The following is a 27,474-nucleotide window of genomic DNA, read 5'->3' on the forward strand; positions in this document are numbered from 1 at the left end:
GGCGGCACCGCAGGCGGCCGCCCTCGCTTCCCTCCTCCCTCCTGCCCCACCTCAGGATGCCGGCCGGGGAGGCGGCTCAGGCACAGGTGAGGGAGGTCTGAGGGTCGGCTTCCAGCGGGGCCCCGGCCTCCCCCTCCACCCCCCCTCCCATCCCCCCTCCCTTTTCCTCCTCTTTCCCCTCACGCGGCGGCACCTGAGAGCCGTGTGGCTGGCGGGGCCCACGCGTGTGAGGCTGCGGGCGCCCAGCGGCAGCGCTGTCCCGGCCCCGGGGGGGCTGAGGAGGAGGAGGAGGAAGAGGAGGAGGAAGGGCGGGGGGCAGGTGAGCGGCCTCGCCCCTCCCTTGGCGGAGCAGCAGCAGGTAACGAGCCGCTCACCCGGCACGCAGCCCCGCTCCTCCCGGCCCCCCGTGCAGGTGTTCCCCCCCCGTCACCCCGGAGCGAGGCTGCGGGGCGCGGGAGGAGCTGAGCTCCTTTGTGAGCCGAGATGTGCCTGGAAGGAGGCTGTGTAGTAAGTGGCTCGTGGGGCGGGGGGGAGGGGGGGAGGGAAGGAAAAGTTTATCGATCCGTTTTGCCAGCTTTTTTTTGTGCCGTTTGCCTCCCTCCTCTGAAGGCTGAGCCGCGGCCGCGTCGTGGCATCTCGTTTCTCCTCTTATTTACCGCTCTCCGAGGGGAACCGTGAGTTTGGGGTAGAAATAAATAAGCTCCGACTGACTTCTGGAGCAACAAAAGACGTTGCCGAGCGAGGACAATAAAATTCTGGGATATCTGCGGGTTGGGTTTCACTCTGTTCCGTGATACCCACCGGACTTTCTGTTCTGGGTGTGGGGTTTTTGTTTGTTCCCCGCACAGAAACCTGCAGCAGGGTGAGCCCTGAGCTCTAATGAGCCGCCCCCAAACGTGCTGTGACTCCTGTAAGTATCTGAATTGGAGCGTAATAGTTTTGAAGTGGTGGCGAACAAAAATCTTTATGCTGTGTTATTGATCTGCTGCTGAAAGGCGTTTGGATTTGAAAAGGGTTTAGTCTGGGGGTTTTTGTGTGCTTAAAGGTGGTTTTTTTTTTTTTTTTTTTTTTTTTTAGGGCAACAACATTTTTCTGTTGTTGTTTCTGGAATGACCTTGAGAGCTTTAAAACTACCCCAGTTTCCAGCGGTGGGTTTGAGGGGGAGGCAGCAGCAGAAGCACGCAGTGAAAATCGAAAATAGAAATAGGAACCGAAGGAGGTGCAGCGAGATGTTTTCTTATAGAAGTATGTGAAAAAGGAAGTTTTTGTAAGAACGCGTGAAAAAAGAGGAGAGGGAAATAACGCAGTTTCAGATGCGGTTAGAAAGAGAACATATCATTCTTCACATTTTATTAGGCCCTGAAATGCAGCAGTGATATGATCTGGAAGACACAGAACTCAAACGCCTGACTACAAGTTGAATAGCAGGCATTGACTTGCTGACCAGTGCTTCCATGCTCGTGCTGGGGGGCTGGTTTTGTGTCTGCAAAGGTATCAGAGCTCGGTGCTATGACAATGGCTTGCAAATGCTTAAACGCCATGTTTTATTGCTCTTAGGAGCTCTTATTTACTGTAGGTTTGGGAATACGGCTAAGACTTTAATTTGTGATGTCCACACTAAGGTTTAAGCGTTTCCTTGGCTAATGCAGAAGGACGGTTTTAAATAAGTAGGATAAACTGCATTCTTTGGCAGGGGGAGGGCAGAGGGGAAGGGTGGAGGAGGTGTTTTTTCTTCCCCTTTAACTACTTCTGTAACAGAGTCAATATTTTAAGATCTGTGGCAGGAATGTGCCTTTGTGATCACTAACCTTTCTGTGATGTTTCTTTAAAAAAGGAGCAATACTGTAATTCTGTGTGAAGCGTCTGGGCTTTGCATCTTAACTGCTCGAGATCAGCACTGAGTTTGGAGATCCTGCTTGAAGTTTTTGGAGTGATGAATATGAAAAGAGAATAGCTTTAGAAACGTGGTTATTACAGTGATTATTGATTGGCTTGGCCCGCAGCCAAGCAACTCTTCTGCATGCATCAGAGTTGCTGATTTAAATTCTGTAGGTTCCCTTAAAATATGTGGGTCTTCCAGACTCGTTAAACGATATCTGGAGCTATTTAAGAACAGTAGATCAGTTTTTAGTTAAGGCTGTTCAATTATGTCTTCATCGCTTTGGAGTTGGTTGAATGACTTGACATGAGATTAAGCACAACAAAAGAAAAGGCAAGGGAACAACAGCTGCCTTCCAGTACCCGAGCAGCAGCGTTCTCAGAGGCTCAGCGTTTTACCTTCTAGTATTAGGTGGTGTCAGGTTTAAATGTTAATATTTATATGCGTATTTACAAGAACCTCGGGCGTTCTGATAACACATCAGGCACCCGAGTGCTGGCTATTCGTCTTTGGGGGTTGTTTGTCGCTTGCCTTTTTAGGAAAACTATCTTAAGATCTGATACTGAGGGGTGAATTGATCTCATTAACTTTTCAGACAAAAGTAGCGAACAGTCACCACTAGTTTGTACTTGTTTCGTTACTGTGTGGTAAGAACTTTAAGGTGTGTCCTTAATGGCAGTTGACGATTCTTGCTGCGAAGCCTTGTTTATTTTAGGTAGATGTTTTATACAGAATTTCCAGTGGGACAAATTACTCCACTGCCTGCACTCACCCTTTCTGAAGGCTGGCTGTGAGCAGAAGAGAATAATTCTGCCGTGCTGCAATCAGTATGTATTTTTAAATTGAAGTCATTAAGTTTTACTGTGTATTTTGAGGCTTTTCCTACTTCCTTTGTTTAAACATTCTCAAACAGTGCATATCATACATGAATTTGAAGCATTCATATGGCACTACTGAGGCGAATTTAAATTTAAAATGAGTACCTACATTCTCGCTGATCAAAATAGAAAAAGTATTTCTTTAAATAAGTGGATGTTTTCTGGTTTTGACTGTGGTGAGAGGGCTATATTTGTATCTTGTAAACAAAGTTTCACATTAAGTAGTCTTTACAGAATGGCTTCCAGGCTTTGGATTAGAGGTGTTTTTTTTCCCCCCCCCTTCATTTTAAGGGAATATGTCTTTCTTTGTTTAGGTAGCAGCTGGGGGGGGGGACGAGATGTAGGGTGGGGGCTAGGAAGAGGAAGCTAATAAACCTTAGCACCTTTGTCAGGCTGTCTTACAAAAGGTTACTTCATTTTGGTTTCCCCTTTCATGAGATCACATTTAAAAATTCCTTTTGAGTACTTCTAACCTTCAGAAAGTATCTTCCCCTCGCTGCTGAGCTTCCACTTAGAGCTGCGCTGATAGATCAGTATCACATTTTAAATGAACGGGAACCGTGAGTTTCACTTGACTTTCAAAATGGTGATTACAATAAGCTCTTAATTACAAACCCTCAGATTTTTTTTCTTTCTCTGTAGCTAAGGAGCTCTGGGGAAATGCGAAGTAAATTTTAACTTCCCTTTGTTCTTTGGGACTCTTTTGTCCCAACTCTTTCAACCTGAATCTTGATATGGAATTCATTGTCCTAGTAAAAGATTCCATGCACTGTATATGTAAATACACTCCCTCTTTCCTGTGTTATGAAATGTGTAACTAGTACTGGCATATGGGAAGAACGGCCCCGGCCCCCCTTCCCTTCCCTAAGGTAAAATGGGCTAAGCTTTCTTTTCTTTGCAAGCAGCTGAAAGAAGAGTTTGACCTTTGAACTCCCCCTCACACTTCCACACTGCTTTCAGGATGATTAAATAACCGAGGATATTTGCCTGTGTCTTATGCTTATTTATCTCACTTAAAATGTTCCAATACTTAACTGTTGAGGTATTGTCTTTAAATATAGCAAGATAGTGCATTTCGGTTGCAGCAGGGCTGCCATTTGCCAGCTCAGCCCTCTTATTTTTGAGACTCTGGATTTAGAACATCAGCATGCCAGTAAGATATTCTTTCCACATCTCATAATTACATTTATTTCAAACTGTTACTGACTTTTAACAGGCTCTGGGTCATTTCTGCTGACCCTTGACCCTCCTTTTTAAGGTAGCTCTAGTAACAAAAAAAAGTTGAGGAGAGTTTTTCTTTCTGGTGCGTTAATACGGGCGGGGGATTGTGCTGACTACTGTATGCATGCTTTTAGAGAGATGTGACTCATACCACAGGAGATTTGCAACTGAAGACAAAAGTAAGGAAAAGGATATGACCAAGCTATGTAAGATCCTCACTGCGTCGTAACTTTATTAAAAAACAAACCAAGAAAATGCTTTCCTAAGCTAACTTTGCTATTTTTTTCACCTACCTCCAAAATTAGGGCTACTCTGACAAAGGTTTGATTGTTTTTAACTTTTCAGGGGAATTTCCAAATAATCTTGCTTTATTGCTTTTACTGTTTTTATTCTTCTGCCAAACAAGAGGGAAATATATTAAAACTTCTACTGCTATGCTCTGACCAGAGTCACAAGATTATAGTTCATAGATCAGTTGCTTTTCTGATTCTTCCTCCTTTTTTTGTGTTCTTTTTTTTTCTTTCTTTTTGGGGCAGGGGAGGGAGGACAGGACAAACTATGTGCTGCGACAGGGACAGACATGAAATCACAAAGTAAACCAATGTAGGTGCTGAGGAGAATGAGGTATAAATCAAAAATCTGAGACTTACATTGTTTGTGCATACAATGTCTGAGTTCATGGCAGAAGTTTGAATTGTTTATCCGACTGCCTTGAGAATTTCAAAAGAAAGTACAAGAGGAAATGTGGTTAGAATACGCAGGAAAATCTATGTAGTGCTGCCTGACTTAAAGATTTGAGCAGAAACTCGTCCAAGTGAGTAACTGACTGGATAGGGATTTTCACACTCTGAAGATTTTATGCAACTGAAAGTATCAAAGTCTGAATTTGTTTATGTGCAATGAGTGTACTTGCATTTTTCTGTGTAATAGAGTGCAGTGTAGTTTCACATAACTGCTGAAGGGAGGTGAAGTCCCTTGTGCTTACGCTTCATTGCAGTGGTTCATGGGGCTGATGGGGTGAAGTCTTTGGTCAGCTTCTTTCTGCTGCGCAGGTAGGAAGAAGCAAACTAGATGTGCTCCAATTAGAACCATTAGGAGAATGGATATGAAGGTGGTCCAGGTAAGCCACAACTTCTGTTTAGCTCTAATGTTTGTTTCTAACCTTTTACTAGCGGCTGGAAAAAAAAAAAAAAAAAAAACTATACAAAACTTTTGCCTATTTCCTCTCTTTGGAGAGGTCCATTTCTTGTAGATGCTGGCTTTGCTTTCTAGGATAGCTTGAAGCCATGTGTTGGTCATCAGATGCATCCCTTCAATCTTAATGGAGGATAATTAAGGTAATGCTGGGCAATTAGAACTTTCTGAACCTCCATCAATTGGCACTGGTTTCTGGAAGAGCTCCCACCTGCATGGAAGAAATGTGTATTTCAAGCTCATTGCTATTTTTGTATCTTCAGATTTTGGGCCAGGGAAGGACTTAGTAGAAGTGTCTTTCCACCAGACTGTGTGCGTTTTTCCATCTTTCAGGACTGATTTCTGCCAATACGTAATTGTGGGTATGTTTGAAAGTGGCAGCTTCAAAGTCACTGCTCTGCAGAGGGGGGGGGAAATAGGAAGCTGCTGCTGCTTCTGCCAGCACACCGCTATGTTGGTAAGAGTTGGATTTGGAGTTGAAATCAGGTGAGAAGGCAAGGGAAGATGAATATCCTGGACAAAGTGAACTCTTCTCCTCTCCAATTCAGAAATAGAGAAGAATCTCTCTTCCTGTTATTTCACTTACGCTGCCCAAAGGGATGCAAGTTCCCCATAATTGCTTCAGAGGAACTCCTGCCTCTTGAGTAATAAGAAATTAAGTTTAATTTGGTAAACTCAAAGTTTACCACTTCTTTGTAGTGGTGGCTGTTGGAGAGATCTAACATCCCTCTGCCAAAAGATGGAGGGGGGGAGGGGGGGGTGTGAGGAGAGAATAATTTAATTTGCTGTTAAGGTCTCTGAAAATATCCTCTTTCAAATGGAAACCAAGACTAAACATAAGGCAGTTTATGTAAGGTGAAACTGATTCAACAGTAAAAACGTATCACTCACTTCGCTAGAAGTCTTTACCTGTTGTGGAGAGAACAATAAACTGTTTTGTAAGGTAAGGGGTCACTGCCAGTTTAAGTGCACGTAACTTCTTGATTTAATGAAGTTGCATCATCTTATAGCAGTGGTGAAACTTGTCCCAGACTTATTTGGAATAGGATTGCTCTTGTCTTTCAGCCTTTCCACAGCAGGTGTTGGCTGCTTCTTAGTGTCTACAGTCAGCTTTGGTTTTGTGGTCCCTGAGAAATTCTCTCCTACTCAGAGTGGGAGGGGGGGAAGGGGAGAAATCTGGAAAATGTGTTGGAGCAGTGCTTCTGAACTTTAAAAGTCAATACTTACTTGTAGCACTTCCTCCTTTCATGCCAGAAATTGGTCTCTTTTATATTTACTCTTGCTCAGTGGAGGAAAAACATGTGCAAAGTGATGCAAGCTTATATATTTTCTGCTTTGAAAGGAATAATTACATCTTTTGATAGAAGAGGCATTCAGTTCACTGAGGAGACGTGTTCATCTTATCCATCCTCTGCCAAAACAGACATATAGCCTTAAAGAAAAAGGGACTCTGCAGGAAAAGGTTTTTTAGAGAAAGGATATCCTTTGTTTCTGTCACTATAGATGTCTGAAATGGGGGGAGGGAGTTTTCCTAATATTGTTCATCATTAACTGCTAGTTATTTTCCACTGGTAATTAAATTCCTGGAGGAAAGTGATTTGCATATTTGTCTGTCTTATCTGACTACAAAAGAGCTTTAATTCAAAATCTTTCTGAAGCGTGTGTGGAGAAGTGCCTGGATAATAGCACTCCTGCACCCTGGGTGCGTCTGTTTCTTCAGATCTGTTTTTGTGAATTGTCTCAGTTGCGCTGCGTTGGAAAACTCTGTAGCTGCATTGCAAGGATCTGTAATGGAGGGGAAACAAAATAGCCTCTCTTCTAGAGGATAAAAAGAAACTCTGAAAACCTCTCTAAGAATCGAGGTTTAGAGTAACTTTGAAAACTTCAGGCCTGAAAGATGAAGACTAACAAGGGGCCTTGAGGATGTGCAGCATTTAGGGAGTGGAAATTCCAATTTGGGGTCATCTTTTATGTTCTCCTTTCAACCTGAACATCTTTGTTTTGATCTTTTCCTGCAACTGAAACAAACCAACTCTCTTCCTCCCCTTCCTCCCCCTAGGTCTCCATTTCCTTTATAAGTTTTCATGCTAGTTCTTTATCTGAATGAACTACTAACAAACTTCTATTTAAAAAGATTTTTCTATTTCAACACATGGCAGAAAAAAATATATGGATGAGAAGCTACATTAGGTGCACTCGTGCTACTCTGTTAACACAGAAACGAACTGGGAAGTTGTAAAATGATTTACAGTCACAAAGTTGAAGGGAGTTGTTCTTCCCTTCTCTAGAAGGCAACAGGACTCACAGTAATGGAGAGTCGGTTACTGGCTTTCTATAGCATTAAGAAGAAAAGCTGACTACTGCATTCTGCAAAATGAGGCTTTCTATGCCAGTGTTACAGCTTGCCAGTGCTCAGCTCAAGTCATTTGCAGATGGGCACTGGAGCATTTCAGAGATAAGGTCTCAGTCTATGGAACGAAAAATGTATTCCCTAGGTTTAGGGGCTGCTGTTCTTCAAATTGGGACAGGAAGACACCTTACTGTGTGAGATGTGATGTGCCTTTCTTAGAAAACGCCTAGAGATTGTGTGTTTGATGTATAGAAATCCAGGGCCTTGAAGAATCAAGCTTAACATTTCATGTTCTGGGTATCTGATAATTTGACTGATGTTTTGAAGCAGCGGGTGAATTAGAACCTCACAGTGACTTCTTGCTTTGCGTTCTGACTAAATGTGAACACATGGCACAGCAGTGCTGTTAACAGAGCTGTTGTCACTGCTGGGTTCTGCGAATGCTGCACACAGCCTTAGGACTCTGTAGGCACTGTCTCGAGAGTCTGCAGCTCTTGAATATTGTTAGCAGCCACTTGGGGATGTAATTCTGCCTTGTATCCTCTGTGCATGCCAGGTGTGGTGGAACTGCCTTAACTTTATGCACTGAGAGAGGGGGAAAGTGCTAAATAAAATAACCAAGCCTCAACTTAGTTTTTCCTTTAAAAAGAAACAATCTGATGCATTTATACATGAGCTATTCCGTGATCAGTATTGCCCCTGGATGTGGCTGTGCCCAGCTGAATTCAATAATCCCATAAGGTGTTTTTGATTTGCAAAGTGGGGATGTCTCAATAAGGAAAAAGTGATGTTAATTACTCTATGTTCACAAGGCAGAATGGGAGCAACTATTCTGCAAAAGCAAAACCTGTAGATAGAAATACAAAAGGTGCTTCAGTAAGTTGTCAATGGTTTCCCATTAACCAGCAGCAGAGTGTGATCTTTCATTAGCAGTGTTGAAGAGGAGGAACCTGTTCTGAGTGCAGACGTTTGAGGCTGAATATCTTTCTCCTCCTGAAACGCCTTGAAATGTGGGGCAAACTGAAGGAATATGCTGAAAATCAGTGGAGTTCTGTTATGTGGAAGTTTCTCAAGAGAAAGAAACGTGGTTACAAGAGCAAACAAACAAAGGCAGCTAAACTGCAGCAACTGGCTCCCTGAGATTTTGGGGTGGGAATATGTTCCTGACGGTGGGCTACGTGGGACTGGAGCTTCCACAGGATGCTGAAAGAAGTCCTGGGAACCAGTGCAACGTGAGAGCTTGCTGCTGGCCTTGGCTTAGCGGTCTGTTATGGGGTTGCTGGCTGGCTGTCGGAGTGCATCTTGTGTAGTAACTTATCTCTTAGTCGTAACTCTCTTCTAGTTTTCTCACTTCTGTTTTTAAGAAACTGTTGCAGGAACTAGGTGAACTTCTGTAATTGTTCCAGTTAGCTTTTTACAGTTGAACAACTGTTATTTCTGCCAGCACACAGCTAGTGAGGTGTAGTTGTTTTTCCTGCTCCCAGCTATGCAGCTCAGTCCCAGTGCTCCGTGGTGTCTGAAGCAAGAAGTTCAGTGGCTGGACTTTGCTATTCTCAGAAAGGTGTGTCTAGAATTTTTATTGCATATTCATGGAAATTTTGAAATGCAGGAAGTAGAAATGCAATACAATTAGCACTGATAGGTCATTTCCCAAAGAAATCTTTGAGACTGCAACTTGCATTCTTCAGTTGTGTAATTTAATGAAAGTAATTTAAACTTCTCTACAGGCACTTAATTAAAACTTAGCCTGTTCTAATAATCTATTTATATGCAACAGCTTTTTGGTGTGGTTATTAGGTTGTACGGCAAGCATGATGCAAACAAGATGTTCTCATCTGTTGAGTTCAGTTTTTTTATATACATTTTGTGGTGTTCATAAATATAATGGGTATTGCTGTGAACACATTGAAGCATTTGATTAAAGACCACATGGTCAAACATGACTTTTGTGAAGTAAAGCTTGCGAAGCACTCTGGGCTGCCAAAGGATGGAGTTCAGGCAGTGCTGTTAGTGGAGCAGAGCTGTCACGTCTGGCAGTGACCCCACAGGAGGCGTCTGGCGGGATCCCTGTGCTCACTGTTGTTGTTGGGACGCCTGTTGTCCACAGATGGTGGACAGGGACGTCAGAAGGCAGAATGTGAACTCCCTGAAATGTGGAGAGTCATCCTCTATTTTCAACTTTAAGGTTAATCTGTGGCAAACTTACAGCTTTCTCTTCAGATGTTGGAAGGAAGTGTTTCCTGTTTTAGTCTGCTGTTTTGCTTAAGGTCTCTGGCTGTCTATTACCGTGTTCCCATTCTTCTTTTTGTCCCTCCCTCTTTGTTTCCTGAAAGTGAAAGATGACAGAAGCTGCCCCAGGTACTGTGTGTTTGTTTGTGGGTTTTTTTGCCAGTATATAGGCTTCTAAGGCCCAGGTACTTACAGTGCTCTTCCAAACTACTGGTTTATCTGCTTTCAATACAATAATTATAGCAATAATACAGAATTATAGCAACTCTTGCTGTTTTACTGGTACCTACAGTGTTTTGAGGAACAGGAATGTAATTAATCAGCACTTCTGGTCCTCAGGTCCAAGTTAAAATATTATCTTCACTAGGCAGAAGGTGGTTTTCTCTTTAAACAATGGATAAAATCCTAGTACAGATACTTGGTTTATAGTTTAAGCATATATTAGCTAGTCTAAACAATGAGTGTAAAATACGCCCCACTTTAGAAAGCTGTTTGTCTAATCACAGTGAAGAATGAAATAGATAAGACTGCAGTTTTCCAGCTTGTTTTCTGACATTAATAGTAATGTCTTAATGCATTTGCAATTCTCTTCAGAAATTCTACCTGCAAGATTTCCTTTTTCAATCCATAGATGCTAACTCTTGGATAGAATAACATTTCCAAGAAAAATAGTTTCCTGAACTGCAGATAGGCCTTCTAGGTTCTAAGCCAGGAATATCTTGCTCTGCTTTGCAGTGCTGCCTAGAGGGTGAGCTGTGACCAGTCCTTCACAACTGCTGAGACCCTCCTATTGAAAACAGCAAAAGCCTGGCAAACATTCAGCAGCCAACACAGGTTGGTGGGTGTGTGCTCAGCTTTGGAGTGCCATGGGAGGATTCTCCAAAGGGCTTATTGAAATCTATTGATACCCAATAAATTCAGGCAGTTACAATTGACTGTTCTGTCAAACTCTTCTCGCAGTCCATGTGCAAGCTACATGCTGGGTAGTTGTAAGGACAGGTGTGGAGTTTTAGACAGTTAAGTAATTTTTCTACTCTGATGCATTGAAATGAGGTGCTGTTGAAGTAGACCAACTTCTCCCCTCATCTCAGGATGCTGAAATATTGGTCCTCATAGGGTGAGAGATGGTGTGGATTTCTGATGTTCTTCATCTGTGTTTTCACCACAGTGACATCTCTCCCGTTGCTCTGTTGATGTCATAATGCTGCGGGGGGGGGGGGGGCGTAGCAGGGTGGCAGTTGCCGTGCTCTTGGGCAGGAGTGAGGATACAACTGATGGATCTCAGCAGTTCAGTGCGAGGGACTGGGGGCACTTCCTTCCCAGCAGTGCCTGTGACCTTTGTGGGGTATGATTCTTATCCACTACTGCAGAGTATTTACCTGTGTAGGCAAAAGTAAATATGTTAGACTCTGTAAGCTCACTTCTAATGTTTTGCTTAGGCATTCCTTAGAGGCATTTAGAAATCCTTCAAAGCAGCTGTTCGTTTTAGTTTGCAAATAAATTATTTTCAGGCATATAGCCACCATTTAGGCACATGAGCTGTGCTGCAGCATGTTATCCTGCTGTGTAAAAATACCTCTTAAAACTACAGCAGAAATGGAACAAAACAGCAAGTTGAAACACGAAGTAAAACATGCTAAGCAATACCCTTTGATATGTTTTTCCTTACGCTTTATGAAAAAGGAAAGCTTTCTGAGTACTTCAGCTTCAAACTTTTGTTATAGCTTCCCCACCTGCCTATTTAGGGGTGCGTGAAAGCCAGAAAGCCAAAACTGACTGAAAGGATAGGGCAAGAGCAAAGGCTGCAGCAGAAGCAATTCAGAAGAGTCACACCGCAGGCTGAATCTGCCTGCTACAAAAGATTTTTGAGTCATTGGGAAAGGAGGAAGTGTTAATCATGACAGTGATTAAAGAAACAATTAAAAAAATGGGAATAAAATCCCCAGTTAGTGAAGGGATATTTTGGCTGCAGCAAATTCAGGTTTTGCTGTCACCTTCCTATCAGCCAGTGGTTTGGTCCCTCTTTCACTCTCTCTACCCCTCCACCCAACTTCCCCCTGTGCTTCCTGTTGACTTGTGACGTGAGCCTTTGGCGTAGTCTTTGAGTTTTAAGAAGCCAGAAGGGAGTACTCTGGTTTCCTGGTACTCAAATAAATTGTTGTCTAGCCCTTGGTTAGGTGACTGGACAGCAGTATTAGGTTCTGGTGTTGCAGGGAAAAGATAAACACAAGCAGCTGGCAGCTGTGTTGGCATTTGAGTAATTTTTTAAAAAAAATTATCTTTATTGTAGACTCCAGGATTTTCTTTTGTTAGTATAATGGCAGGAAAAGAAGCTGACTTTCAGTTTGGAACTAAAGAATATTCCTAGGACCCAAGAGTAGAGCAGTGCGAGGATAAGGGTTTGAGGTGCTCCATCTACTACTCCTGGCAATGTTTTGCTGTGCTTCCTTAAACTGAAGTGATTCAGAGATTTCATAACTGAAGACCACCCCTGCTGTCTGAATAGAAAAGCTGGAGCAGGTAACCTCAGGTGGGACCACAGCAGTGTAGCTGCTGCTCCAGCTGCTTGTTGTTTATAGCCTGATCTATTACAGGAGTTGTTTGGAATGGTTATCCTTTCTCTGGCTGGAATGAAGTGAAACGTTTCCATTTTCTCTTAAGTAAGAGAATTAATTTCTTTGCCCTAAGAGAGTTATTAATTAATTAATTGTTGCTAGTGGGCTTTTTAATTCTTATGAGTGGAACTTGTAATTAACTGTATCATAGCCCCTTTAAAACTTAGGGAATTTTAAACTTTCATTTTGGAGTATAATCAAACACACATTTGGTGTTGCATGCAGTTTGAAATGGGAAGCATTTCCTTTGCAAGTGCAATAGTTGGCCTCTTGGATGGTTTTTAAATACTAAACTAGTGCTCAAGCAACAGCATCATTAGACTGAAACTTTGAGATGATCTAATTGCGGCAGGGGTTGTAAATCTGCAGACATCAACAGCTCTGAGCAGTGGTATTAACAAAGTTCTTAATACACGGATTTGTACTTAATGCTTATTTTGTACTAGAACAGCGAGTGCTAATTCCAAGCTCTCTAGTCTTGGGTGGGAGAAAGAAGGGATTTTGCTCAACAGCCATTGCTGAACAAACAAAGTTTTACTGTGGCTCTAAATTCTGGTTTCACAAGTTCTTGGAAGGTTACTTTGGCTCGCTTCATTTACTTGGTAGGGGTTCAGTTGATGTACATATTGAAATATGGTTTAAGCAGTTTCATGCAGCTGGGTAAGAGCAGGTTTAGAACAGTTACTGAAGTATTGCTATTACATAGCAGTCTTGAAGCAGTAGCCTAGCTAATGGAATAGAGGAATGTTTAAGACAGCTGTTTATTTCCACTCTGGTATGTAGAAAATCACTGGAGTGTCTTTTAGTTGTCCCTCATTGATGCTTAGCAATGTATGCCTTCTCTGCTCGAAAGCATTCAACGGTTTTATTTGGGAGATATCTTCCTTTTCTTTTGAGAAGTCTTACGGATTGCTTTCTCTCTTCTTCAGGTGCTGGAGTTCTTTGTGGCACTGAACTTGCCCTCGAGTGCATTTTGCCCAATGCAACTATTTTAAGTTTTTGTACAGAAAAACTAAGTGTGACTGACTGTTTCTGCAGACTTGAAAAATCAGAAGACAATTCAAGAAACCTCATTCGTGTCACTGAGAGAAGCAGTGATGCACTTTCAGTGATGTGTTAACACAGGTAAAAATGGAAAAGAAATAATCTTTTGCTCCTGGAAAAAAATCTTTTTCTTGGCAGAAGACTTTGAACTTAGCAGACTTGCAAGCACATGTTGGAGAACTTTACAAGTGTCCTTATCGTGATCAGTGAACATCCCCCAGAGAACTGAAACCTGACATTAAAACACGTAATAGGGAACAGAACGTAGGAAACATGCCAACTCAGCCTCTCTTGGCATATATGGATGGACTGGATGGAATAGCCAGTACTGTTGGTGCACAGATGGAGAATAATGATGCCTCAATGACAATAAAAGGAACAAATACCATTTCTTACAAAAGCTTGCAAGAAAAATTTCTTATGCAAGCTGAAGGATGTATGCCTCTGGACTGCATGTTTTGTGATGAGACTTTTAAGCATCCTGAAGAACTTGGAAAGCATGTTTTAACTCAGCATAGGCCTACTCTTTGTGAACCAGCTGTCCTGCGTGTTGAAGCAGAGTATCTTAGTCCTCTAGATAAGTGTCAAGTAAGAACAAATTTGCCTTCACCAAACGATGAAAAGGACAGTGAAGAACTTAGTTGTGAAGTTTGTGGACAAACGTTTGATGAGGCTTTTGATGTTGAAGCACATATGAAAAAGCATAAAGATTCTTTCACATACTGGTGTAATGTATGTGGAAGAAGATTCAAAGAGCCATGGTTCCTCAAAAATCACATGAGAACACATACTGGGAAGCCTGGTTCTAGAAACAAGCTTCAACAAGGTTCTGAAAGCCCCATCACAATAAATGAGGTGGTGCAGGAGCATATAACTGAAAATGTAACATCGCCTTACAAAATCTGTATGGTCTGTGGCTTCCTATTTCTCAATAAAGAGACTCTACTTGAGCACAGTAAGGTGCACACCAAAGAATCAGTACCCAATGGCGAAAGCCCCCCGGTGACCGGTGATCCCAATCTGGAAGAAACATCTCACAGAGAAGAGTTTTTGCGATTTTTGAACTTAAGACCAAAAGTGGTTCTGGAAAATGACAAATCACAAAAACCTGTGAAATGGATTGCTGAGCTGGATCCGTTCAACACATATCAAGCATGGCAGCTGGCTACCAAAGGTAAAGTTGCAATTGGCCACGGCCAAACTAAAGAATCAGGACAAGAAGGAAGCACAGACAACGATGATTCATGTTCCGATAAAGAAGAACTTGGTGAAATTTGGAATGCAAATAAAGGTAGCCAGACTGAAACTACAGGGAAGTCAAAAGTAAATAAAAACAGCAGTTATACAGGGAATAGTAACTTATACCGACACAAACTGAAACATCCCAACAGTGAAGTGCCTTCTATGGAGATGGATTCTAAATTGTCCCAGAACAAAGAGAAACCAACACACTGTTCAGAGTGTGGCAAAGCCTTCAGAACATACCACCAGCTAGTCCTTCATTCTAGAGTGCATAAGAGAGACAGGAGGACAGATGGGGAGACTTCAGCTGCTTCAAGGTCGTGCTGTACTGATATAATTGCAAGCCTAGATGAAAATGGAACAGTGGAGCGAGTGGAAGGAGGATCTGAAGATGGCTCTGAAGACGGGCTTCCAGAAACACTGCATTTAGGTGAGCTGCATTTTGAGGCATGAGATTGAAATAACTGTTATTGTTTGGGAGCTGTTTAAAGCCAAACAATGCATCCTCTCTCTTGATGACCTTTTCCAAAACTTACATTGGAAATACGAAATAGTATGGTGGGGGAAGGGAAGAGGAGAGGAAGAACAGGAAAAGGAGAAATATTCTGACACAAGTATTTCCAGATCTTTGAATTTGTGTTGGGCCTTCTGGCAGGGGTGGTCTGGGTTTCTGGAATTATTGAAATACTTCCAATAACAATCTGTCTAGAAAAATTGTATTCCCCCCACCAAGACACATACTTCTACTGGGTATACTGCATATCATTGCATTCTTGTACAGCACATGTTTTTACAGGTAGTATTTCTGAACAAGTCATTGTGTGTTTCCCACTTGATTCTGCGTCTTGTAAGAAAGGGCAGGAAAACGTTCAATGCTCAAAATCAGTGGTTATTAGGATCCAAGAAGTAAAGAATAATTCCAAGGTTTTTCTGCCCATCCATAGGTCGTGTTTCTTTTGAATAGCTCACGTGGCAGGCCGAGTGTCAGGACCTGAAACTTCTAAATTAGTTGTTTAAGGATGTGCATATGGACTATTAATATGTGTATGCAAGGGGAATATACTTAACTCCTCTTCTTGGATAGAACAGATAAGCTGTATGTTACCCAGGGCCAATGCTGAGCCTCACTTTGCTAGCACATTTTTCTAAGGCAGTGCTGACTGATTCCTTAATTGAAAAGTTTGCATGTCTGTGGACAAAACGGAATAGCAAGAAGGCATGTAGCTAAACTCGCACTGCTGTGTGACATACTTCAAGTCTGCATTTAAAGAGCAGACACTTGCATAATCGCTAGAAAAGACAACGTACAGAATGTCCTGGCACACAAGACTGAGTTTTCTGTTTCTGGTAATGTGCTGCCCTTAATGTTGCCTCCAAAAACAAAGGAAAAAAAAATATTACCTAATGTTAGCTTGCTTGTTTTGTTTCACAGCGCCTTATCCAAAATGAGAACGGCCTTCATTGTGAGATGCTGAGTCATGCTTCTTGAGACATTATCTGTTTGTTTGAAACAGCTCTGGCTGCTCTTGGCCACGGTTTAGCCACACTTAGCATTTCCAGTATGGAAACTTTCCAATGCATAGTAACTTTGGAAAATCATTTTAAGCTGTCTATCATGTTTCTAACATCTTAGTTAAGCAAAACGTTTCCTTCACTTTCCCATTTTCTAGCTTTCTAGTTAGCTTTGATTTGGATACTTAAGTTGACTTGTTTGGCAGTTTGAGTTGTAAAAACATCAAGATGTTGATTTGAATGGCGTTTTGTGTGTGAGTTCTCCCCTTGTTAGGCATTGTGCTGTGCATGCCGCCCTCCAGTGGTAATCGCTATCGCTTGCACTTCAGTTTATCAGAGTTAGGAACCACGTGCTCTGCAGAACCAGCAACCCCTGCCACGTTCCTGTTCGTTAGAGCTTAAGCATTCACAGTTCTAGTGAAAGGTTACTTGTTGAAGCCAAGCTGGTGGTTCTGGGCATGACACTTCACTGACTGCAGATTAATATTGCAGTAAAGGTAAAAAAACAGGTGTCCTCTCCACTTTCCTTCTGCAGGACAACATCCTGTGTTGTCATGGTGCTCGAGGCAGGTTTCCAGTCCAAATAACCACGCTGTGCAAGTACTCCCCTTTATGATAAGAACACAGGTTTTAACAGATATGACTTTCATTCAGGCCATTCTCCAACAGTTTCTCGTAGTTTATTACAGAATTAAATATTTTTTCTATGAGGCCTCGTTTTACATCTTGTTTGTTCTGTGGGGCTGCTTCATTTCAGACACTAACCACATTGGTCCTTGGCACAGCTGGAAACCTTCTCAGCCATTTTGCTTTCTAAGTGTACATCAGTGCAGAACCAAAGATGCTCGCAGATTGCAGGAGTTGGCAACAGTTCTTCCTTTTGTTTTTTCCTTCATAAAGACAGCTAAGATAGTTGCTTGTGGTTTTGAAAGGGGCTACAGACTTGCATTTGCTCTTCATAATGTAGCTATATTTTCTCTCAAAGATAAAAATGAAGATGTTTTGGAAAGAGCAAAAGTTAAAAATCTTGGAGCCTCCAGAGAATGCAGCTATTGTGGAAAGTATTTTCGCTCAAACTATTACCTCAATATTCATCTCAGAACTCATACAGGTAAATGGGCTTCAGCTTTATGGGAGGGGAAGGAAGTGATGAATCCAATTGGATGGGATGTCTGGTTTTGGCTAAGTAAAACAAAAGTTGCCTTCAAAGTTATTGATTTTAAAAATAAAGATTAATCTTAATGCTGGGAAAAAGATCTGATGTTAATTTCTTGAAAGGAGTTTGTTATATACCTAAGTGTAAATCTCTTTGGGGCCAATTATATTGTACTCCTAACAATACTCATTTTAGACCTTAAAATTCTTTCTGCCTCTCATGGTGTAGTAAGAACACAGAAATACTTCCAAGTATGAAGTTTGTCTGTTAGTTGCTGCTACCTGGGGAAAGAGCTGTGTGTTCTTCAGTTAAACTTGCCTGTAGCCAAGCAAACTCATTCTACTTCTGTTAATGTATGTCCGTGTTTCTATTGAAACAGCTCTATCTATAGAACTGTAACATTTGTGTTGTTGATTAGCATACCTGCAATGTGATCAAGGGTTATGTATGCATTTTTGGAGTTGACCCACAGCTGTGCTTGCTTATTTCTGCCAAACAGAGCTACCACTCTGCATAGGGAGCTATCTTCTTCATAACCAGAAGATGTCACTGTAGTTAGCAAAAGCAGTAAGACAGTTTTTCGTGGTTTGGACTCTGGGGTTTAAGATTACATGAAAGGGGGAAGAAAAATCTATTTTATTGTTCTAAAGTCTAGATTATTTCCTTGTTTTTAATTGTACTCGAGACTTCAAATTGTATCAAACTTACTGATAAAACTGTGTTTCAGGTGAAAAACCATACAAATGTGAATTCTGTGAGTATGCTGCAGCACAGAAAACTTCACTGAGGTATCATTTAGAGAGGCATCACAAGGACAAGCAAGCTGATAGTGCAGCAGATGTGAAAGGTGACAGCAAAGCTTCATTGCAGAGTCAGGAGACGGAGCTGTTTCTGGTTGCTGATGGTGCTCAAGAAACCAAAAATTTGAAGAGGCTTTTTGATGGTGCCAAAGATGCTGAGGGCTGCCCACCCACAAAGCAGCAAAAGGAAATCCTGTCCTTGAATAATGCAACAGGCAGCACAGTCCTTGTAAGAATGAAAAATGATTCTAGGGAATCGATCAAACGCTCAGTTTGTAACAATTTGAATCAAATGCATGAGAATGGGTCCACTCCTTACTTGGAAAAACTAAAGTCTGAGAAGGAAACAAAGGAAGTTCAGCCCAGTGCTTCACATAAAAGAGAGAGAGAGGCTTCTGTGGAATCAGAGGGAGATGATGTCCAGTATGTTTGTGCTTTTAAGGATGGAAAAAATACAACTGATGTACGAGAGTGCTGTGAGAACTCCAAACACAAACATGTGGTGGATGCTCAAGAAATGCCCTTGAACTTATCTATTGGGACTTCACAAGAATGTTCAGTGGTTTCAACTACTAGAGGCCTAGTACCCAGCACCTGCCCGTTTTGTACCTACAGAACATTCTACCCAGAAGTCCTAATGATGCACCAGAGGCTGATGCATAAATATAACCCTGACACCGTTAACAAAAATGGCTATAGAAACAAGGCTCTAGCTAAAGCCAGACGCACTGGATGCCCTCCTGCCCTGCTTGGTAAAGATGTGCTTCCTCTGTCCTTTAATCCTAACAAAAGTAAGGCCTCCCCATCTATTCCACAAAAACTGTTGCAAACGGGGAAATCCAAGCAGTGTCATCCTCCCCAGAACAAAGTCTCTCTTTTTGCAATGGCTGATTCAAGCAGCGCAGCCCCGAGTAACCTCAAGTTTCATAAACAGCAAAGTAGTATTGGAGCTCAGGCAAATAATTATAGACAACCTCAGCAAGAAATGCACTCCAGTTCCAGTGGCTCTCCGGTACTGGACAGAGTAAAAAGAGCTGAATCTAAAATGAAAGCTCTGAATGTCACAGTGTCTCAGTCTGGTGCAGTAAGCAGCAGTATGAATGGGGCTCTTGACTCTCACCTAAACGAATCTGCCTGGTCTTGTCATCGAGGAAGAGACTATCTTTGTAGTAAATCTGTGGGCAATGCAAATCTAGAATATGGTGAAACGTCATCTAAAAGAATGAAACATAGTGTGGTAGTTATTGAACAAAGTGACTGTGCAGTGGCTAATTACAGAAGATATGAAACGAGCAGATTTCGTGTTGCAAACAGATATGCAAATCTGCTACCTCAGGAATGTTCTCGCACCAAACCTGCATCCTCTGTTTTGCCAACCAAACAAGGGCTTCTGAATTCGGATGATGCTGATCCTCCTAAAGTACTGACTGTTCTCAAACCTTATGAGCCATATAGCTCTGGATCACTTTACAGTTCTTGTGGATCTAGCAATGGCCAAGTCACCAGCTCTACAGTAGAAGGTACTGTATCTCCATCCTAGTTCAGTTAGATGTCTTTGAACTTTGTGAAGAAAGGTGTATGAAATAATAAATGCACAGCTACAATAAAATAATAGAGAAAATCAACTGCTGTTAACATTTCGTCAAGTGCAGTCAGTGCCTGGATTTTAAATGTAAAATCCAGGTTCAGCAAACTCCCGTCTTGGGGAACTAGGCAGGTAAGGTGTGAATTTTAAAGAGAGGTTTAAAATTCAAGTTCCACCTCCCTGCCTACAGTCTCTAATATCAAGCATGTACTGTTTGCTCATTAGAGCGCTCAAGACATGCTAACTAATCCAGGATATAGAACAGGCCTTTCTGCTTAATTTACAAGAAGTCTTGGACCATCTGGAATATTAATAGAAAAAAAAAAAATAGCTCTCGTAGGTAATTGTTTCATTCAGTTACAGAAAAAGATGTATTAAAACCATAAACTATGACGTAAATATCATACTTCTGTTGCTCAGTGGGCTTTTGTAATGTTTAGGAACAGAATGCTTAAGACAACAGAGTTCTGCTATTCTATTATGGCATCACTGCACTAAGTAGTGAGGCTTTACTGTGGAAAACTCTTAATGTAGTGAATAGTTTGTGATGTATTTGGAAAACCTTCGTGCTTTGTTTCTTAGTCAATGTTTTCAAAAGCTTGAGGAGGCCAAGGTTAAAAGATGCTAGGTGATGCTTAAGCAGTTGTCTGACTTTCTAGAAGGTTTGTGACTGTCAGCTGAGGACCAATATAGGCTTAGCCTCAAATATAGGAATTTGAATTTTGAAAGGAAGATTCTGTTGTAGGAATGAACAGTATGGATATGCATGCTCTGTAGCCTTAGGGTATCTACTAAACTCTGAATATTCTTGTTCTCTAGAACAGCAAGGTCATTTCTGAGATAACAAGCAGAGTTATGCTACCTTAGGTCAGAGCAAAGTGAGAGACACTAAACCTGTGTTTTGTTATGTGGGGAAAAGTCTATGCACCAGCTCTGTTCTGTGTGTGTAAAGGCTGGGGGCTTACTAGTGAGTTATGGAAAAATGAAGGCAAGTGAAGGAAGCTCTGCTTCCAGACTGGGTCAGGAAAGGACATAGGCAAAGTTAGCATCACTTTGGACTTATTGAAACAGTTGTGAAAGCATTAACTCCTAGTTTCATCAGGTGTCATCTGTATCAGATGACCTGTGCCATTAATTGCCTTGAGGAATGTGCAATGAGCACTGGGTCACACATAGAATACACAGGGCTGGGCCCAAGGACAAATGTTACTGCTGCCTCTTGATGTTCCTAGTGATCTGAGGGGATGAAATACTCTTTTCTTATCTGGGTGCAGAAGTGGTGCAGAAGTCATTCATGCAGTTGTGGAATATATAAATAACCACTGATTAAAAAGCCTGGCAGAATGCTAGTCCTTAAGGACCAAGTAGAATGCTAGTTTGCATACAAGCCAACTGACTGAGGACTTGTGCTTTGTGACATGGCTACCTGATGAGCAGAGGACATTCAGGATTTTTAGAGAATTCTCTTGATACTGTATAAAGGCATGTTAATTTGAGTTTAAAATAAGAAGGGGAAAATAAAACCTTGTAGCTTCAGCTGTCTTGATAAGTCTGTACCTTCATGCACTGGACATGAAGGGTCAGTATCTCTCTTCTCTCCAGCATTATCTTGAGGATAGAAGAATTTCTTCTCAAGGCAGCACTCTTAGAGAGGTTGGCCTGTGGAATTGACAATTGCTGCAATACCATTTTTAAACAGTGACTTCATTGGAATCCACCTTGTTCTTCTTCTGAAAGCTACACCTGTCAATCAGAAAAAATCTGTGGTAGGCTCTTCCTCTTTTATGGTACGAGCTTGGAGACAGCAGCTTGTAGTCAAAATTATAGTCGTTGTTTCTTGTGATTTAGAGCACTCGAAGCTGTACCTACAATCATTAGACAGCGTAATTGTCATAGAAATAAAGATTTCACTGCTGGTTATGCAGAGCCATCTCAAGGCAACTTTTCATGGTTGTTACTGATGTTGGGAAGACTTGTGAAATAAGACCCTTTTGATGGGGGGTTTTCTTACAAACTTCCAGAAATGGCTTGTGCAATGAAACATTGGCTCTTAGGTCTAATTGCCTCTCTTTCCAACCATTCTGCCCAGAAGTACATGAATGAAATCAAACCTTGATGATTTTGAAAAGGTTAAGGCAAGGGAATTTCTCAGCATTAGACTTCTAATATGGTTGGAGACAGAAGAGCTTCTGCAAATTCTTATTTCTTCAGTTTAACAAAAAAAAAATACAACTTGGGTACAACTGTTTGCCTAAGAGTTGCAATTCCATGGAGGTACTTGGTATTATATGCAATTTAGGTATTATATGCAATTTACTACATGTTTCTGTAGTCTTAATCAGCCCTGGTGATATTATAAGAGCACGTCAAAAATCTTTCTCTAAGGACCTGTGTGCTTATGGCAACATTATTTAGGTCCTATGAACATGTTATGTTGCATGTTAAATGCAGGATCAAGTTGTCATGAGAATGTGTTCCACTTGGCAAGCTTGATTAAAGCATGATGCCTTCTATTACTGCTTGTAAGCTGTGCCACTCTGTATTGCCCTGAAGAGACAGAAACGTTCTGAAACCACTCAGTTTGTGTTATTTTCAAATTACTTGCCTTTGCAATGGCAACATGCTATCAAGGATAACCTGTTGGCTGATTGATCTGGCAGAGACTGCAAATTAAAGACAATTGCTCATGACACACTCCAATGGCTTTGTAGATTCTGTTGAAATATTAATTTAGCTTTGCCATTTTAATTTAATTAAAGCTTGCTAGGTTTTTTCAATGCTGCATTTAAAGCTTTCATGGAATATGGATGGCAGTTGGGCTTTTTGTATCCTGGGAGGGAAAATGATCCTTGACTTTCCCTTCATTTTATGAAGTACTTCTTGACTGCTTACTTAAGCTACAAAGACTTGGTTTGGAGCAGGCATTGATTTCACACATATAAATCTGAATGAATGATTGTGGGTAAATATAAAATTACCAGTGTACTACACTGAAAACTGCTTAACAAAATCATTCATGTTACATCATGTTAACTATGTTAACTAAGGTAATAATGTAGTACCCCTGTCTTCATTTCATGTTCTATTTTCAAACAGATGCAGGAAATGAATATGTAGGATTCATATGGTATGAGGTATTCACTTCTGAAAGTGGACCCTACTGTATGATGAGTTGAGCACAGATATCTTTTGCAAATTACACCAGCAAAACCTGGCATGATACGTGCATGCAAACAGCTTAGAACAAGGTTCTTAAATTACAGCTTTTCTTGTTCTAGTTCTGGGTACTGTATTTCCCATAGCTTCTAAGAGGACAAGGGACAGCTATGCACCTTGAGCCTTGCTTGTGAGCTGTGTTCTGGGTGCTGACAGAGACCTGCTTCCAGCTGAATGTCTGACCAATCAGATTATCAGGAAATAACTCGTCTGAATTTATTTTTGTCAGGAAAAAGATCAGTGTCATACCAACACCTATCTAGCAGTGTGCTGCAAAAGCGAAGTTATGAGAGTTTCATTGGCAATGCACGCTTTCGACCAAATGACAAGAAGACTTGATGGTTTACTTCAGGAAACGGTAAACAAACCTTTTGAACTAACTGTTACTTAAATATTGCATCAGGTACTCATAACATCAAACGTTGCTGCTTGAGTGTGATGAGAGGTTATGAGAGCCTGAACCAGAACATCTGAAAATGCAAACTCTCCCTTTTAGAAAGTGAAGCAAATATTCATGTAGCATTAGTTATTTTGAATACCCGTAATGGCATAATTTGTGTTTTAAAAAATAATGCCTAGATGCTTCCTTCCTAAAAGAAATTGAGGTTCTAAAAAAGATCACTGTATCAATTAGATACAGTGCCAGTGGGAAGTGTTCACCAAAGGGCTTTCCCCTTGTGTCAGTATACGGGGGTGGGGGAACAATGTGGGGAACTAGAAATGGGAGGACATCCCTGTTATCATAGCTTGTGAATCCTCTGCTAGTTCTTGAGAGGTTGTGTTGGTCAGTTCTTCCTGAAAATGGAGGCGTTACTCATTTTACAACTTCAGAAGATTTTGCCTCTAACAAGACTGCTGCTGGATTATTTCATAGAGAAGTAAGGGTTTCCTGATAGCTCCTTGACAGTTTATCCTTGTGTGCTGGTGAGGTTGTTCCAAGTAGCTTTTCCTTTGTTTGGCAGAGGGATGGGTGTAGCCTCTGAGGGGAAATAAGTCAAGTGAAAAGAATTAGCCTGGTGTGCTGAATTCCTGTGCTTCATCTCTTCAGTTTGTAGCTGAATCTCAGAACTTCACAATTCCATTGTGTTCACAACATTCTTAGCTGCTAAGGAGATAAGCAGTGAGTAAGTCTATAAATAAATATATCCGTGTGCTCTTTCTAAGCTGGAGCCACGGATCATTTTCCTTGTTGAAACTTAAGCAGATACTTCTTGAATGCTACAGCACCTGGGCCAGTGTGCAGTCTTTTCTAAAAAGATACTTACATTCTAGGGAAGCAGAGCTGTCTGACCTCTAGCTGACAGCTTTTAAAATACTTTGCTGTTTTTCTTGATAGTCTTCTAATTTTGCTGCTTTTATTGTCCCCACTAAGCGTTTTTTTGCCTGGTTCTGCTTTTTTGGGGGGGGGAAAAAAAAAGCTAACTCAATTTCAGTGTCTCAATGTCTGCCTGTACTCCTGCTTGGAGTTTGAGTGTTCAGAAGGAGACTTGATTGCCAGTTTTAATTTGTAATGAAAAACAGGATAGACTGTATATGGCAATAATAATTTCTAAGTACATTTATGCAAGAGTGAAGATTATCTTCTTTCTTTTTAAGGATGCCTTCTCCCTCACAAAAAGTGTTATGCTATTTTCTAGTTCTATGCAAAACCCTATTTTTGATTTGTTCCAGGTCTTAAGGACACAAGTGCATGTTCTATGGAGTTATACCTGCAGTTCATCCCTTGAGGAAAATGAATGGTGAAAGCTACTGAACTAAGCTGTGATTGTACTGTATATAAAAACACTACAGTTCTATAATATTGGTTCTGTTAACATTTTAATACCAAATAGCCATAAAAGGTAGTCTAAACAATGGGTTATGAAGGTGTGTGGGGAATGTACGTCTTGACATTGACTTGGAGTATTTTTCATTAGATTAATTGACCAAATATTAGGTAGGAATTATATTTTTACATACTTGAGCGCTGCTGAAAAGAGTTTCTTTGAAAGAATATATAGTCCTTGCACCTCAGGTAAACTGTAAATACAGAAGTTGAAATCCTGTTGGTTTAATGCTCCTTTTTCATAAGGGTGAAAGTTTCTCATATGCTGTTTTTCCTGTTTAAACAACTTCCAAATAAACTGTCTGAAACTGTCCAGTTCATAAATGTTGTGAACATCAAAGCAGTGGTGCTGACATTATGCTATCTGCCTTGTATGTGCTGAGATCACACTGTGTGCTTCCACAAGAAGTACAGCGATCTGCTCTTCTGGAGCTGCTTCCAGCTTTATTCAAAAGCGTGGATGAGGCGATGCTTGACATTGAGTCTGTCAGTGTGGTGTTCCCGAAACACGGTTGGGTTCTTGGTTTGGCATTGGTTGCTGCTGTTCAGAGAAGCTTCTTAAATGAACCTCTATAGCAGAAAGTGCTTAGGACTTGCATGAGACGCGATACTAATCTAAATGTTTCAAATGTTGAGTTTTCTACTAAACTGCATTTAGAGGAAAACTACTTTGCACCTTTGTCCAAACTTTACAGTCACAAACAGGCTTGCAATATGAATACAGGATCCACAGACTTCAAAAAGGGATGTGGCTATGGTGTGGCCTGCTTGACTCTGCTTGAAAGCTTCTTAATGTTGGTTTTTAGCATCTGCTGGGTGTTTAAACAGAGTAAGGAATAAACTGTTAATGGGAGAATATCTCCTTTTATTTTTTTGTGAAGACAACAAGAGTTTTTTCTAATGCACATGCAGTTTATTTTTTTGTAAAGGGAAGATGGCCAGTTACCAGCCAGTAAAGCAGAACTGTTGTGTATTTTGACCTTCATTCCTAGTTACTTCTCATAAAGCCTGTAGTAAAGAGTTAATTTCTTCTGTATCTGGCTTTGACTTCCATATATTTTTACTAAAACAAACAAAAAAAAAGAATTTGCACTGCTTGTTTTGCTCTCTTCCCTCAAACAGCAAAATGTAAAATAGCAAAACCTAGAAACTCTTGTTTTTTCATTATGCAACTTGAGATGTTCCAGTTGTATGTCTTAGTTCCTCAATATGGGACCTTATTTTAACGTCGCTGTAAACTGGCAATGTAATGAAGTGCTGTGTATCAGGAAATTGTACACTATTTTACCTTTCTTCTGTTCATAAGCTGAGCCATATGTACATAATCTAGATTTGTTTTCCTAGTTTTGCACTTTTATAGCCTATTTTTTGAAGACTGATTCACTTGGAAAATGGTTAATCTATTTTTTTGCGTGATCTTTCCAATGAGTCTTATAGAATGCATGCTGTAACTATCATCTATGTACCTTACAAGGTTCTGTGGTTAAAACACGTACAGGGCTGTATTAAGATGTCTGAGTAAAAAGACCTAAGATGTTTTTAATCTCTCTTCATGCTGGTACAGTTTTCTTCAAGATTTTTTGGTAGAGATCTTGAGGGTTAAATGGAAAAATGACCGTGGAGGCTTATTTCATGGCAGCACAGCCCTGTACTTCGGAATACACTTTGCCCATCAGTATTAACTACTGGGATACTACTGGTTTTGTATGATTCTTTGGAGGTAACAGTGCATATATGGAGGTACAAATTGTTGATTTTTCTTTCTATGTATTTATTTCATTCCATTTTGTTTTAATTGTTGAAACCGGAAGTTGTCAAGCAGTAGGAACACATTACTCATTTAATTTATAATGTATTTCACCTTAGTTGAGTATATTATTACATGTGGATGTAAATATAGACTTGGTGTTTTGCAAAACTGGTTTCTGTGTCTTGCTTTTAAAGGTTGAAATTAGCTGGCTGGAACTTCGTATTCCTTTGACTTTTCCATCGTATTCAGACCCCCGTGGGAAGGGGAGAAGGAGGACCTGCCAGTAACCAAACCCAAGCTCATGTCTGTTCAGTTGCTCTTATGAAAATACTGAGTCACTTCCCAGAAACTCTGGCTGAAGCATAGAGAAGTCTTAAAATAATGAAGAAATCTTTTGTTTCTTCCCTTTGAAGGAAAACAACAGAGAAGAAATGGAGTTTTTGTATGCATTCATTATGGTAATAAGTGGTGAGGGCATTAAAACTTTTTAAGCAATATTTTTTAAAAACTTTAGGATTTGTAAGGGCTTAAATGTTCTGGAAAGAAATAATTCTTGGTCTGACGTGTTCTTGGAAGCTGAGTAAGATGTCATACCTCAGTAACTCCACTGACAACATCTGAAAACCAGATTGAACTGGGGGGGGGAGGGTGAGATAGATGGAAAAGGGTTGTCAAAGGCAATTTGTCCTGAAGAGAGCTCATCAGGTAGGCTCCCCTATATAAATAAACTGCAGTTGAGGGCACGTATCTGACTGACCAGTGCCTTGCTGGCCTCACAGTTGGAGCTTTTGAGACTTGTGTTGGAACTGGCACTCGTGGCTGTGGTCAAGTTTGTAGAGAGAGCCTAGACTAATGCCTTGACTTGGTGAAAGCATTGCTGGTAGGCAGAACAAGAACTTCAAAGTGTGCTCTTAACAAAACTGTCATCTGTGGATTGCTTTGAGAATGGTGAGTTCTGTCTGTGGTGTACAAAAGAGG

At 41.0% G+C, this 27,474-nt stretch overlaps 1 protein-coding gene across 3 annotated transcripts; it reads left to right on the top strand.

Annotated features, from left to right (window-relative positions):
* On the top strand, positions 1–26,664 carry ZNF217 (zinc finger protein 217). 3 transcript variants are annotated; one of them, XM_042884937.1, is made up of 6 exons: positions 1–86; positions 13,296–15,082; positions 17,150–17,275; positions 18,048–19,640; positions 23,151–23,279; positions 24,593–26,664. In XM_042884937.1, exons 2-5 carry the CDS (start codon positions 13,684–13,686, stop codon positions 23,258–23,260), a joined length of 3,228 nt encoding a protein of 1,075 aa, XP_042740871.1. In that variant the 5' UTR covers positions 1–86; positions 13,296–13,683; the 3' UTR covers positions 23,261–23,279; positions 24,593–26,664. The 3 variants fall into 3 exon arrangements, with proteins under 3 accessions (XP_042740871.1, XP_042740873.1, XP_042740870.1); XM_042884939.1 differs by lacking the exon at positions 1–86 and adding an exon at positions 338–358; XM_042884936.1 differs by lacking the exon at positions 1–86 and adding an exon at positions 374–507.
* The last annotated feature ends 810 nt before the right edge of the window (positions 26,665–27,474 follow it).

The sequence above is a fragment of the Lagopus leucura genome, unplaced genomic scaffold (genome assembly GCF_019238085.1).
Source record: "Lagopus leucura isolate 7727_CA_CO unplaced genomic scaffold, USGS_WTPT01 Super-Scaffold_100047, whole genome shotgun sequence".
NCBI classification, from domain to species: domain Eukaryota; kingdom Metazoa; phylum Chordata; class Aves; order Galliformes; family Phasianidae; genus Lagopus; species Lagopus leucura.